The sequence below is a fragment of the Coenobita brevimanus genome, chromosome 52 (genome assembly GCF_032717465.1).
Source record: "Coenobita brevimanus isolate Jiangsu-jjx chromosome 52, ASM3271746v2, whole genome shotgun sequence".
NCBI classification, from domain to species: Eukaryota; Metazoa; Arthropoda; class Malacostraca; order Decapoda; family Coenobitidae; genus Coenobita; species Coenobita brevimanus.
The window spans coordinates 211,677-226,988 of record NC_137005.1 but is presented as its reverse complement, the minus strand read 5'-3'; the positions used below and the strand labels follow the sequence as shown (position 1 = coordinate 226,988).

The window sequence follows — 15,312 nt, the reverse complement described above, 5'->3', positions numbered from 1 at the left end:
TGACATTTAAGATGAGAGTGGCCAGCCTCACTCATCCCTGAGTGGTATTACGTGAGCATTAAACCCCAACCACCCATTGGAATAAAACAAACACAGGCCCAATCCTATTGCAGCACCTTAATTACTCCCTAAACCACCAGGTGCCATAATTTGGTTATATGGTTACCTCCCAGCATAGTTAATGGATTCCTAGTGTACAGGACACCATTTGGCTTGTCACTCTGTGTAGAACCACCCACAAGCAGAGGGAAGAGGAAAGAATGAAGGAAAGAAAGATGGAAGAGGGAGTGTAAAGTCACCCACAGGCAAAAGGATGATGAAAAAATGAAGGAAAGAAAGACAGAAGAGAAAGGATGGAAGAGAGGAAAGGGCAGACACCCAAAGCAGCACTCCATCGAGTGAGTGGATGATGAGCGCCCCCACCTACCACAAGGGGAAGAAATGACAATGGCCGAATTCTAAGATGACTGATTGCAGATTATCTGTGAAAACATGCAGTACACAATAATACTCACTGCGAGTATAACGATGCTCCTCAACATTCCAGATGGTGTCTTCTTGATCAAGTACTTTATCTGTTACAATTTCATGCTGCCTGAAGCCCCATTCTGGCAACTGACGTCCAGAAAACTTGAGGGCCTGGCTTGAGTTAACATGGATCAAGCGGACCTGTAAGATTATGTTAATTACGGTTCATGGAAGTTTAATACACAATGCTCTTATCTAATCATCATCCTGACTTCCTCCTCCCCCTTTCAAGATGGAGTGAGTTAGAATCCAGAAACAACGAAAGAGAGAGTATGAAAGTGGGAGACTTATCAGTGGCATGGCCTGTGAAATGGGCCAGGCAATCATTCACATATCATTCAAGCCCTCAGAGTCCTGGATACAGATCCAATGTACTTTGAGAAACTATAACATACAAAACACAGCCATGTCACACCTATGATTCAATATTTTAGCTCTAGCAAGACATCATGCAAAACAATTTGCCATTAATCCAGTTTTATTATGCATTATTACATGGCTTGCAATAATAATTATTATATCAGAATTTGCAAAAGATGCAACTGCACTTTTTTGAAAATCTTGGTACTTATGTATCTCTTAAAATTAACATCAATGTCACTGTCAAAATCATCATCTCTGACACCTTATTCCCCCCTAGGAACCCCCATACAGGGGATGGCTGTGACAGAAGGGCCTCCAGGCTACAATATCCTCAAACACCATTCTCACTGTCTCAACACTCTTCTTCCACCTCTTAAACCAATATACTGTTCCCCTCTCTCCTTCTGTACCACATAAGGTATGCCTCTACCAACAAGGCCCTCTGCCTTACTCTCACAGACTTTCTTTGGCACCCTATCTATGTGCAGTCTTAGTACATGTCTATACCATCGCAATGTATTCCTCTCAGCAATTTCACATCTCATTCTAATAGCTTTTTCCTCCATTCCATAATGTCCACATATTTCACTGTTACTTGCATCCTCCATCCTCCCCATGGTTGCAGATGTTCTAAGAAAGGTCATTTCTACAGCTTGCAACCTAGGTACTCTGTCACTCACTCCCCAGGTTTCACTCCCATATGAGGGTGTTGGCAGTGAAATGTATGCTCTTAACTTCCATGCTAACTCTGCTACTCTTCAAAATACAACCGGGTTCACCGATTACTTTTCTCCCCAGAAGTGGTCGCTCATTAACTTCTTCTTCCTTTTGGCCATAATTACACAATACAGCTCCCAGACACTTAAAAGCATCAATTTCCTCAAGTATTTCACCTCCTATCTGGACCCTGTAATTCCTGCCAAAATCTACTGTCATAGTCTTTCCTTTCACACCCCATTATCTTTTTCTTCACATTCATTTTTAATTTTCTTCTTGTGCAGACTCTCTATCAAACTCATTCACTACTTTCTGCACTCCACTCTACACTCTACCATCAAAACAGCATCATCAGCATACAAGCAATTACCTGCTGTCCTCACTTTCATCTCCTCAACTACTCCACCCACATATACAATGAACAACTGAGGTTGTATAACATATCCCTGTCTTACAAGTACACTAATGGTAAAAGGATCATTGAGCTACATCCCACCTTCACACAGGCTGTAGTACCCTCATGAGTGGATTCTGTTGCACTCAACCTACTCCCTCCTACATTATATATGCCTAACACACTTCATAATCCTTCCCAAGCTACTTTACCATAAGGCTTCTCCATGTCCATAAATGTAACATCCATCTATCCATCCATCCATCATCCAATCCTAAGTTGCCCTATGAGGAGTGTAAGAGCCCGGGGCTAGGCAAATTGGTCCTGACATTTAAGATGAGAGTAACCTGCCTCACTCATCTCTGAGTGACATTACGTGAGAAATAAACCCCAACCATCCCTTGGATATAAACCTTCACAACTAAATCTGATTGGAGTGCCGTAATTATCCACTAAACCACCAAGCGCCAAAATTTGGTTATATGGTTACCACCCAACATAGTAAATGGTTTCCTGGTGTACAGGAAACCATTTGGCTTGTCACTCAGTGTAGAGTCACCCACAGGCAGAAGTAAGAGGAAAGAATGAAGGAAAGAAAGACAGAAGAGGGAGTGTAAAGTCACCCGTAGGCAGAAGGACGAGGAAAGAACAAAGGAAAGAAAGACAGAAGAGGATGGAAGGAAAGAAGGATTGAGAAGAGGAAAGGGCAAACACCCGAGAGCAGCACTACATCACATGAGTGGATGGCAAGCACCCCCACCTACCACTATCTATACCTATATATATATATATTTATATATATATATATATATATATATATATATATATATATATATATATATATATATACCACATTGAGTACACCGCTTCCCGTCCGATCAGCGAAGTTAAGCAACGTTGGGTCTGGTTAGTACTTGGATGGGTGACTGCCTGGGAACACCAGATGCTGTTGGCATGACGTTCTCCCTACGTGTTAAGTGGGGTTGGTGGAGGATTAGTGCCCCTCCCTGTAAAACAATTAACTCTAAGCCCTTGGCCACCCTGTTTGGGATACATGGCGTCTGGCAATGAATCAATATAAATATATATATCTAAATATATATATATATATATATATATATATATATATATATATATATATATATATATATATATATATATATATATATATATATATATATATATATATATATATATATATATATATATATATATATATATATATATATATATATACATTTTTACAGTGTACTTCTCAAAGACCTCATCGTAAATATCTGGTCTACACAACCCCTACCCTTTTGAAACCCCCGTTTCTCACCTATGTATCTTCTGCTATGCCACACACCCTCTCTATAGGCACCTTACCAAACACTTTTCCTGATATGCACCAACAGAGGCCCCAGAAGGGTAGATGCTTACCAGTGGTCAACAGGTCTGCTCAGCCAAGCAAACTGGAGTTACACAACAACAACAACAACAACCACCACCTAGGCATACCAAATGCTGCAAAAGGTTAATAATAAATCAGCCAAGCACACCTGACCCTCCAAAAACATACCTGGCTCTCAACAGCATGCCAGTAGCCATCCGTGTGGTCACCGTTGAGGAGCTCCACTCGCCACTCTGTCTGAGCCGGCATGGACACATTGTAGTCAATGTATGCAGCAACCTGGAAGATAGATACTGCATAAGGAAATTATACAGAATATGTTGGAATTATATACAGTACAAGCTCAATATAGAAACTATTGGAATGGCATAAAGCAGTTATCTGAAACATCACAATACAGTATACCCTCACTATAATGAACCCCAATATACTGGATATTGGATTTAACAGATGCCACGAAGCCCACCAAACTTTCGTTATAACGAGCAATGTCACAACGTCTGTTAATGGGCATGATGGGGTAGCAATACATGTGTTTCCAGGCCTTTTTACTCCGACCTGATCTGGAGTTGCCCTCTCCTCATCATGATTACCAAGTTGTAATAACAGAGTACAGTAACACTGTACTAGTCATTAAGAAGTGCTATGACAAGGATGTGAAATATGCTGCAAATGGGTAAAATTTTAGGCTAAGTTTGTGTAAAATGGATAAAGTTTACATTTTTAGTACAAGTATCTCTCAATTATCCGGACAGCCATTACCCGGACAATCTGTTACCCAGACATACCATTACCTGGACACTGAGATCTGGCTGTTCGAAACCATTATTCATAAGTTTTTTCATCATATGTGAACAAAATGCTTGCGTCTGTCCAGAAATTATGGTCGCGCAAAAACTGCCCCCTGAATGGGTGGGAATAGCCTGGTGGCACCGCCATGTCTGGCTGGTTAGTTTACCCAGCATCTGCTAGAGGCCCCCTTGCTCAGTCTCAGTTCCTACGTGGCAACTGTAGTAAACAGCTCCTCCTGAACAGTTGTTATACCTGCATACATGGTATCTTTTGTGGTTGTTTCCTACTTGCTTCATGCCTTGCTATTCCTTGCATGCCTCTTCCTAGGGTGTGTGATGATTCCCCCTTCACCAGGGAAAAGGAAGAGGGTAGTGTTGACTCTGGAGAAGCGGGAGATTCTGGGTAAGTTGATGCGGCACGGTCGAATCATGAATGTTGACCGTGATTTTATTCTAGCTTAATGTACTGTGCCATGATTTTATTCTATTTTACCATGATTTTATTCCACATAACCATTACGTTTTGTGTGCCCACTGCGTTGTTTTAGTGTAGCCGTTTTTTTCACGTTTTCATGTCACTGCAGTGGTGACTGCTTGTCTGTGGTTGAAGGGTCCGACTGACCATGGTAATTGCTTGGCTGTGGTTTATAGGTCTGCTTGCCCAGACAGAGTAGTGTTAAACAACAGGAACAAGTGTTGTACGATGTACTGTAGAGGCCTTTTCCACTGATTTTCAAAGTTCCGTTATATAAAAAGGGGGTCACGGGAGAAGTCCATTACACGGACAGAGCCATTACTTGGACATGCCATCGGCTCGATTATGTTGCATAATCGAGGGATTACTGTACTGGAATATGCTATTGTGCTCATTTATTTTCAAACATGTGCTTAAAATCCCATCTCAGGAATGAACTTTTGGATATGAGCTATCAGCTTGAATGGACCTGGCTTTCCTCAGAGTAGTTCGCTACTGTACGATGATTTGGCTGATGAAATTACTGTGACCTATAATTACAGAACAGTACTGGTAAATGAGTGTTTACCTCCAAACTCTGTGCAGTATAATCAATCCTGAATTCATCTTATAATTGACTTGACACATGATAGAATGTTTATATATATATATATATATATATATATATATATACACCATTTACCATGCTGGGTGGTAACCATATAGCCATATTTTGGCACTTGGTGGTTTAGTGGGTAATTATTCTGCTCCAGTCAGATTGAGCCGGTGAAGGTTCATATCCAAGGGATGGTTGGGGCTGGTTGCTCATGTAATGCCACTCAGGGATGAGTGAGGTTGGTCACTCTCATCTTGAATGTCAGGACCAACTGCCTAGCCCCGGGCTCCTACGCTCCTCATGGGGCAATGTAGGATTGGATGATGGATGGATGGATGGATATATCTATCTATCTATCTATCTATCTATCTATCATCATCATCGTCGTCGTCTGGATCTCCTTTCCCACCCTAGGGCAGGGTGAGGAGTAGCAATGTACAGACAACCCAAATTTGCCCAGTCCAATGGGCAATCCAGAATCCTGGCTCTATCGGATATGCCAAAAACATTCACCACATTCTGTAGCTTCACATGAACGTATCCGATAGTCAATCATACATACTGTATGGTGCTAGTACCTCCTGATTATGTGGTGACATGGCAGCTGCAACATCATGAGCATTGAGGGCACGTGATGTCAACCCGTGCACTAACTGAATGATGTCTCCATTTTTTATAGGCTCCTGAGGCTCCGTCACCACCAGCTCCTCTCTGAGGGTAAAATATCAGGGTAACATGTACTGTCAGGGACAAAAGTTTTTCTAACATTTAACTCTTCTACCTCTTACTACCCTTAACTAATACTTTAGGCTGTGAGAAGCTTGTTAAGTTATTCTACCCACAAATGATTCTCAAGGAGGAAGAGATGGACATCCCATGTATATGAAGCAGCACAATGAAAGAGTGAGTTTTTGTCCAGATGTAGAAATGCAAATGTAATATTCTTTGTCCATAATTTCTTGCATCAGATGTCATGGTATGTCCATATCGTTCTGTATCACACTGTTTTGTGTACATAGGCTCCAACATGCTTGCATCCATGAACTTTGGCTACTAATGGTGGCCCTACACATTGCTCAATCTCTAGCAGCCTCCCTACTCAGTCCTGTATCCCTGTGACCACACTCTATGACTTCATCCCAGATCTTTTTCAGTCTGCCTCTTGCAACCCAACCCTCAACATTCACACACCTCACCCTCTGGACCCAGTTGTCATCCTCCATTTCCTCCACAAGCCCAATGAATTATGCTGCCCAAGGTGGTAATTACCCAAGAGTACAGGAGAGATATACTGTATAGGTATTTAACAGCTGTGCCTGCCTGATGCCAATACTACTCTGCAGTAGCAAATGCCATCCTTCAACCTCATCCTAATCTTCAACCTCATCCTAATCTTCATTCCCACCTAAAGATAGGGTGACGGAGGATTCACAAACAAGAGACAAAATTTTGGAGAATTATCAACACCATGCCCACTGAAATGAATAATAAACAAATTTCCAATCCATTCATGACTTTGCAGTCCTAGCTCAACTTCACATGCCATTCAAAAACATTTCCTTACAGATGACTGGCACACATAGTACATTCATTCTGCCAGCTATCAAATTATGAAAATGCATGCCGAAACCTTGTAATGTGCTTGTAATGTGCTTCTTCATGCAAACTTCATTCAATCTTATCATCCAATGTCAATTTCTTAGCTCCCTCAACTTCCACCCATCTCTTTCTCACACATTGTTTTACCATGTCCATCAACCCCATTTCTGACCTACCATCCTCCTCTGACCCTTACTTTTTTTTTTCTTTTTTTTATTGAGGATGTGCTCAGATGTACAGAAATGACAATGATTAGGTGGATGTGTAGCGCGTCCCTGCGTGCAAGGTCCGCGAGGGCTGGGTTTACGATGGAAGAGTTGAGAGATAGGATGGGACTGGAGTGTATAGATGTTGTCATGAGGAGAGGTAGATTGAGGTGGTTTGGACATATGGAGAGGATGTGGGATGATAATTGGGTGAGGAAGGTGAGAAGTGTTAATATTGGGGGTGGGGTTATGAGGGGTCGACCAAGAAAGACATGGAACGAGGTCATTAAATGTGACCTCAGGGTTATGGGACTGAACAGGGAGGATGCAATGGATCGTGCAGCGTGGAAAGCCGCCATTACGTGACCAAGGCCGACGCATGCAAGCATGTTGGAGCCTTTAAAAAGGAAACGAAACTTAACGTGTTAGTGCCAACTGTAACATACGGATGTGAGACCATGGCGTGGCATGAAAATGAGAAGTCAAGAGTTTGAGCAGTGGAGATGGGACTGCTGAGGAATGTATGTGGAGTAGAGAGAGTGGATAAGATACGAAATGATGTGATTCGTGATAGATGCAGAGTGAGGAAGTCAGTGGACACCAGAATCGAAGAGAGTGTACTGAGATGGTATTATCATGTGGAGAGAATGGATAACAATTGAGTGGTGAAAAAAGTATAATTGAGTGGTGAAAAAAGTATATCTGAGTGAATCTGAAGGAGGAAGAAGGTGAAGGGATATGGTGGATGAGTGTGTGAGGAAGAGAGATATGAAAGTCGGTAAGGCTAGGAGACTAACAACAGATAGAGCTGGCTGGATGAATGTTGTGAGATGATGTGCATGATCATGGATTTGGCACCTCTTTTTAATGTGACAGCATTTGGATTGACTATCAGATAGGTTTATGTGAAGCTACAGAATGTGATGAAAGTTTTTGGTGTATCAGATAGAACCAGGATTCCAGGGACTTGAATGATGGGTCAATGGAAGCGTGGCCCATTGGACTGCACAAACTTGGGCTGTCTGGATGACGTCACTCCTCACCCTGCCCTAGGGCGGGGAAGGTCTGAATGATGATGATGATGATGATGAAGAGTTTAAGTTTACAGGACCATACATATTCTGCACTGTATAAACCTTAGTAATCAAGGATTGGCTGTTTCATTCAAGAATAGTGTGATGGTATTAGCAAGGGTGTTTTTATGGCATGTCTAGGGCTATTCTGTAAGACCAGTGTACGGAAGGTCAGTAAAAGCTGTTTTAACAAAATTCAAATAATCAAACTGTTCACGTTCACCATACAAACACACTCACCATACAAACACCACAAAGTTTAATTTTACAAACCCTAGGGAAAACTCATGTGCTTACATTTCTGGTTTCTTGACAATCCACCAGTTATTGACATCCTTGTAGCTGTAACAGGTGACCTGCTGTTGATGTGATGACCCACGACCGTCAGAATATTTTACTGGGTAGAGTGCATCGTGAGAGTGTAGCCAGCAGGTGCGCCCATGTGTGTGTCTTAAGGTTACCTGTGACCCGTGTACCACCTTCACTGGCTGGTTGGAGATGATTGCTGCAAGGCCACCCTGTAAAGAAACATTAGCACAGTATTGCATTATTTTCTTTACAATAAACTGCCAGAACTTGCTTTTTCATCATTATTGCATTATTATTTTTATTATTATTATTATTATTATTATTATTATTATTATAATTATTATTCAAGGGGTGACCGGGGTTTATTGCTCATGTAATGCCACTCACAGATGAGTGAGGCTGGTCACTCTCATCTTAAATGTCAGGACCAACTTGCCTAGCCCCGGGCTCCTACGCTCTTTGTGGGGCAACGTAGGATTGGATGATGGATGGATGGATTATTATTCCTTCCATCCATCATCCAATCCTATGTCGCCCCATGAGAAGCATAGGGACCCGGAGCTAGGCAAGCTGGTCCTGACATTTAAGATGACAGTGACCAGCCTCACTTATCCCTGAGTGGCATTATGTGAGCAATAAACTCCAACCACCTATTGGATATAAACCTTCTATCTATCTATCTATTGCCAGACGCCTCAATCCCATTTGGGGTGGCCACAAACAAATCGCCTCCAAGTCGCCCTGTCCCCTGCCATTTCACTGCCCTGCTCCCAACTCACACCCCCCTCTCTCATACACATCTCCACCCCATCCCTCCATCTCATCCTCGGCCTCCCCCTCTCTCTTCCCCCCTCCACCTCACTCACATACACTCTCTTCGTCAGTCTTTCACCCTCCATCCTCTCCACATGGCCAAACCACTCGGAACTCGCATACTGTGGGGATGTACTGTATTATTATTATTATTATTATTATTATTGTTATCATTATTATTATCAATATTATTATTATTATTATTATCATTATTATTATTATTATTATTATGTGGTAGGTGGGGGCGCTCACCATCCACTCACTCGATGTAGTGCTGCTCTCGGGTGTCTGCCCTTTCCTCTCCTCTCTCCATTCCATCCTTCCTTTTCTGTCTTTCTTTACTTCATTCTTTCCTCGTCCTTCTGCCTATGGGTGACTTTACACTCCCTCTTTTGTCTTTCTTTCTTTCATTCTTTCCTCTTCCTTCTGCCTATGGGTAACTCTACACTGAGTGACAAACCTAATGGTTTCCTGTACACCAGGAAACCATTTACTACGCTGGGTGGTAACCATATAACCAAATTATGGCACCTGGTGGTTTAGTGGGTAATTACAGCAAACCAATCAGATTGAGCCGCTAAAGGTTTATATCCAAGGAGTGGTTGGGGTTTACTGCTCATGTAATGCCACTCAGGGATGAGTGGGGCTCATAATGAGGCCTTTTCATGTTGAATAAATTGTCTGGTACCTGGAAGAAAAACTGGAAAGGACAGTGAATGAACTCATGGGGCTCAAGTTTATACAAGAAAAACCATCAATGGTATTTACCTCAAGACTGGCTTGGAATGCAGAGGTCATGATGTTGTCATTAGGCCCAGCCTTATAGAGGAGTGAGAGGTGGACGTAGAAGCTGCCAATGTAGAGGGCTATTGGTATAGTGATGAAAATGACTGCCCGGGTGATGAAGTGGCCCAGCAACTGTCGCTCCGTCACCTTTTTATCACCAACCATTTCCCAAAAGTCCCGGGCCAGGATACCTACGCCCAGAATCATTGTGAAGACTCCAAAGTATCGAACACTGAGGAAATTATTGAAATAAAATTAAAATGGCAACATCCAATCCTTTACTTTCATATCAGAATGACTTACTATAGAGCATTTATTATAATAAAAAACACCTAGAAAACTCTATGCTCCCAGTGTTCCCAAAACTATCATTTCAAATACCTGTATATTCACTGCTTCATTAGTCAGCAAAAAAGGTTAGATGAGAAGTGACTGCAATATTGTACTCACCAGACACAGGCCCCTAAGGATATGGCTCCAGCAATGAGGCAGATGAACCATGGAAGACTGTACGGCTGGTGGTAGAAGCGTCGGAACTTGAGGATACATAGCAAACCAAACAGCCCAAAGAACATAAGAATGCCCTCCATCAGTATGTAACGGGACTGTGTGAGCATGGCATTGTCTGCAAAAGGCAGAAGGTATTGTCATCTACAGCACATTCGTTCTATGATGAAAAAGACTCTAAATCCCTTTCAGTTCTGTTGGTGGCCAAGTGTAGTCAGACAGGAAGGTCAATTTGAATAGTAACCAAGGAGACTCAGTCCTATCCCATAACTAACGCCCACTGAATTTCACGATATCATGCAAGCTGTTGGAGTGGCCTATGTCTGTCGAGAGAAAACCCACTTAAGCAAATTTAAAATTGATCCCCAGTTATAAGTTTATAACTATGGTGCATGCTTATTGAGATTTTTTTCAAAACATCAAATTATTTCATACAAGTGATGCTGTACAGTACAATAATTGAGGAGAAATGGAAAATCAGTTTCATCAGAAGCAAAACAACTTTCACAGGCAAGTTCTCTGTATATTACACAGGGGGTCAAGTTATCCATGTGCCCAACTCTCACAATTTGCCATGTACTTTACTGCCCCAAAATATCCAAGGTTTACTGTATATGTGACATTTTATGACTACTAAAAAGCAGGATGGTGTTGAAACAGGAGGAACTGGGCTGCCATACAAAGAACAAGCTGGGTTGGCCATCTTTAATTATTTAGGATGTTCACAACCCAAATGTTGCTTGTTTCACATGCACAGCAACAATACAGTAGTATTAATCTCTGCCAAAAACTGATAATTTCTCTTCAAGAATTTTCACAAATACTCAACATACATAATCAAAATGCCACTTTTGTTTGAACAGCTTAATGTGACAACATGATCAATCTGGTACTGATCTCTCCTGATAATTATCATGTTCTATAAGCACTACAGTTCTGAGAGAGAATTAATATTTTTTGAGCTCTAATGTGGCAACAAAAATGATTGATGTGTGACAGGCAGCATAAACATTCAAACAGCTGACTGACTGGGTGGGCACTGAGCCCACATATAAAAATCAAAGGGTGACAATTATCCTTAGTATAATCTGCATATTAAAATTTTCAATTATAATTTCATTTTCTTATACTCTGAGTGACAAACACTGTATTCATTGGTTTGGGTGCAGGTAACAAGCAAATGAGCGGCTGATCTACTGCCCAGGAACTGAGAGAGAACAGTGCACATGAAACAATACAACATTACATCTCAGATCAAATGACGACAATTATCCTCAATAAGATTTGTACTTTATACCTGAATGATAATTAATCTACTGAAGAAATCAGTAGGATAGAAGTTGTGGAAGCAATGAAGAAAGGTAAATCAGGGAAAGCCCCAGGAATTGATGGTGTGTGTGGTGAAATGCTGAAGTATGGGGGAGAGATAGTAGTAGAATGGATGTGGAAAAAGTGCAGATTGGCCTGGGAGGAAGGTAGAGTCCCAGAGGATTGGAAGTCAGGTATAATTATTCCCTTGTACAAACGATGAACGAACAAAGGAAAAGGGGAAAAAGAAGTGTGTGGTAATCATAGGGGCATCTGTCTTCTTAGTATAACAGCAAAAGTGTATGGTAGGATACTTATTGACAGAGTTAAAGAAAGAACGGAGGAATTAGTTGGAGATGAACAGGGAGGCTTTAGGAAGGGAAGAGGTTGTGTAGATCAGATATTCATTCTTAGAACTTTAGTGGAAAAGTTTCTAGAGAAGGGAAAGAAGTTGTATGCAGCTTTCATGGATTTGGAGAAAGCATATGACAGGGTGGATAGACATGGATTGTGGAAAGTATTAAGAATATATGGAGTAGATGAGAAGTTGTTGAATGCTGTGAAGAGTATGTATGATGGTGCTAAGGCTGCAGTGTGTGTGGATGGTGAACTGAGTGAATTTTTCTCTTTGAAGGTTGGGTTGAAACAGGGATGTGTCATTTCTCCCTGGTTGCTCAATCTGTACATGGATGGGGTAATAAAAGAGGTAGAAGGTAGGGTAGTGGATGTTGGAGTGGCCCTGGTGAGAGAGGATATTGTTTGGAAACTCCCTGTGCTGTTGTTTGCAGATGATACTGTGTTGTTGAGTGAAGACGAAGGAGAGCTGCAAGGCTTGGTGGATGAGTTTGGGAGTGTGTGTAAGAAACAGAATCTAAAGGTGAATGTAGGGAAGAGTAAAGTGTGTGTGTGTGTGAACTATTAAATCAATACAAGAATACTTTCATGGTTACTTTAATGATGCAAATACATAAATAACAGGACCAACTTGCCTAGCTCAGGGCTCCTGCACTCCTCATGGGGCAACACAGAATTGGATGATGGATGACTGGATGAATTCTAAAATTTCAACAGCCATACTGTACAATTTAATTAACAATAATACAGTACAGTATCACAGAAGACTTATCCAATCATGAAGCAGTGCAGAATCTCCTTACCAAATATAGCCAGAAAAGCAGCGAGGGCTCCAGCATAGTGTGACATGCCAAGTTCAACCATGATGTTGTACACAGTTGGCATCAACAGCGAGCCAAAGAATGCCGGCACCACCCTCATGGCTGACACCGGCACAAGGGCATCATAGGGAGTACCAATACGATCAAACTTGAAGTTCCCTGAAACAAGTGCAGTAACACTGGAATACAGCAAACAAGTCCTTATAATAACTGTGATACACATGCAGCTACCTCTGAAGATGTCCTTACTGTTAAAACCATCAGAAATAAAAGGTAACTTGAGCTTTGTTTTCTTTGCTACCATACATCTATCCACATTAAATGCCAATCCACTTTTCCAAACTATGCTTATGAATATAGTTTTTTTTTTTTTTCACTACCCTAAAAAAAAAAAAGAGGGGGGGGCAGGGTCGTGTGATTAGTAAGGACGGAAGTTTGGAGGGTGAAGTGCTTGAAAGGGTACAACAAGGAAGAAAGGTTGCTGGTTCCCTGAATGGAGTGATAAGAAACAGGGAAGTGAGCATGGAAGTGAAAACGTTACTACATGACAGTATTGTGATACCAACTCTAATGTATGGAAGTCAAGCTTGGACCTTGTTGAGTTATTTGAGAGGAGCCTGTGGAGTCACATGGAGAGACAGACTAACAAATGAGGATGTGAAGGAGCGTTGTGGTGTGGATGTGGATGTGATAGGAAGCATTAGGAGAAACACACTGAGGTGGTTTGGCCATGTGGAGAGGATGGAGAGTGAGAGACTGATGAGGAGAGTGTATGTGAGTGAGGTGGTGGGGGGGAGAGGGAGGAGGAGGCTAAGGGTGAGATGGAAAGATGGAGTGGAGAGGTATATGAGAGAGGGGTGTGTGATGTGGGAGCAGGGCAGTGAAATGGCGGAGGATAGGGCGACAAGGAGGCGATTTGTTTGTGGCCACCCATTATGGGATTAAGGTGTCTGGCAATAGATTTTTTTTTTTTACTCCAATAACTTCATTGAGCTGGTGAAGAAAGACTGACCAAGAAGGTGTATGTAGGCAAGGTGGAGGGAGGGAGAGGGAGGGGAAGACTGAGGATGAGGTGGAAGGATGGACCTGAGAGGTATATGAGGGAAAGGGGAGTGAGTTGGGGGGAGGGTAGTCAAATGGCGGGTGACAGAGCAACTTGGAGGCGTTTCGTCTGCGGCCACCCTTTGCGGGATTAGTGCGTCTGGCTATAGACAGATAGATAGTGCTGAACTACAAGAAGAAGTGTCTCCTATGCAGGGTTTGATACAAACCAACCGCTGTCACAGATAGTTTTATTTTGTTTATAATGGCTGCAACATGCTTGTATACATTAGCCTTGGTCACACAATGGCAGCTCTCCACACTGCTTGATCTCTAGCAGGTTCTCTCATTAGTCCTATAACCCTGAGATCACATTCTATGGCCTCGTGCCAGGTCTTTTCCGGTCTTCCTCTAGCAACTCTGTCCTCAATATTTACACCTCTCACCCTCCACATTCAGCTGTCATCCTCCATCCTCTCAACATACCCAAACCATCTCAGTTTACCCTTTCTCATCACAACACGAAGGTAAACGATGATTTTCAGTTCCTAGTGATGCCCAACGTACTCCTCAGAATATCATGTAAGAGATTCATAACTGTTTTTCCAAAAAGTGAAGCAACTGTGCAAGTACAAACAGTATGTTCACAGACAGTCAAAATAAAATCTCAGCACAGACCATGTACAAAATAACATGACACATGGACAGAGAGTGTGTATTGGTGGGTGCCTCAAGTATTAGGAAAGGTATTTGATCTCTTCTGTGCAACATTTTTTTTTTACCACATGTACATCAATGAAAAAAATAGTATTAGATAAGGATAATACAAAGCAATACAAGCTGTTCTCTGAACCTACCATCAAAGCCAGCCAGGTATGCAGCAAGAGCAACTAGCTGTTTTCCAAGTGGTGGCTGTGAGTCAAAGAAGAAAGTGTTCTGCATATATAAACCTGCATATTTCCCATAGTGCAGCTCATCAAACCTGCAGGATAAGACAAAGATTAGTTATAATTATCAACAAAAATAAACTCTCAAGGTAAATATGTAACTTGATGACAGTACAATATGAACCAAAATTAGACAAATAAGATGTGCAGAAAATTATCTTTGAGTCTCGGTTTGGAGAGAGAGAGAAAAAAAATGAACCATGAAAAATTGGATTAATTTGACTATTTTATCCAGAAAAGCACTGAGACTTCAGCACTGTTATACCGAGCTGTAGTTTAGGATTTTAACCAC

At 41.7% G+C, this 15,312-nt stretch overlaps 1 protein-coding gene and 1 pseudogene across 1 annotated transcript in view; one reads left to right on the top strand and one right to left on the bottom strand.

Moving 5' to 3' along the window:
- The window catches only part of rt (Protein O-mannosyltransferase rt), a 73,756-nt gene that overhangs the window by 4,599 nt on the left and 53,845 nt on the right, over window positions 1–15,312 (bottom strand). Inside the window, exons 3-10 of the mRNA XM_080272866.1 lie at window positions 14,931–15,055; window positions 13,015–13,191; window positions 10,493–10,667; window positions 10,025–10,274; window positions 8,432–8,652; window positions 5,835–5,967; window positions 3,564–3,674; window positions 516–669 (exon numbers count right to left, since the gene is read on the bottom strand). Coding sequence (XP_080128992.1) covers window positions 516–669; window positions 3,564–3,674; window positions 5,835–5,967; window positions 8,432–8,652; window positions 10,025–10,274; window positions 10,493–10,667; window positions 13,015–13,191; window positions 14,931–15,055 — 1,346 coding nt within the window. The remainder of the gene's footprint in view (window positions 1–515; window positions 670–3,563; window positions 3,675–5,834; window positions 5,968–8,431; window positions 8,653–10,024; window positions 10,275–10,492; window positions 10,668–13,014; window positions 13,192–14,930; window positions 15,056–15,312) is intronic.
- LOC145400552 (5S ribosomal RNA) lies at window positions 2,839–2,957 on the top strand (annotated as a pseudogene).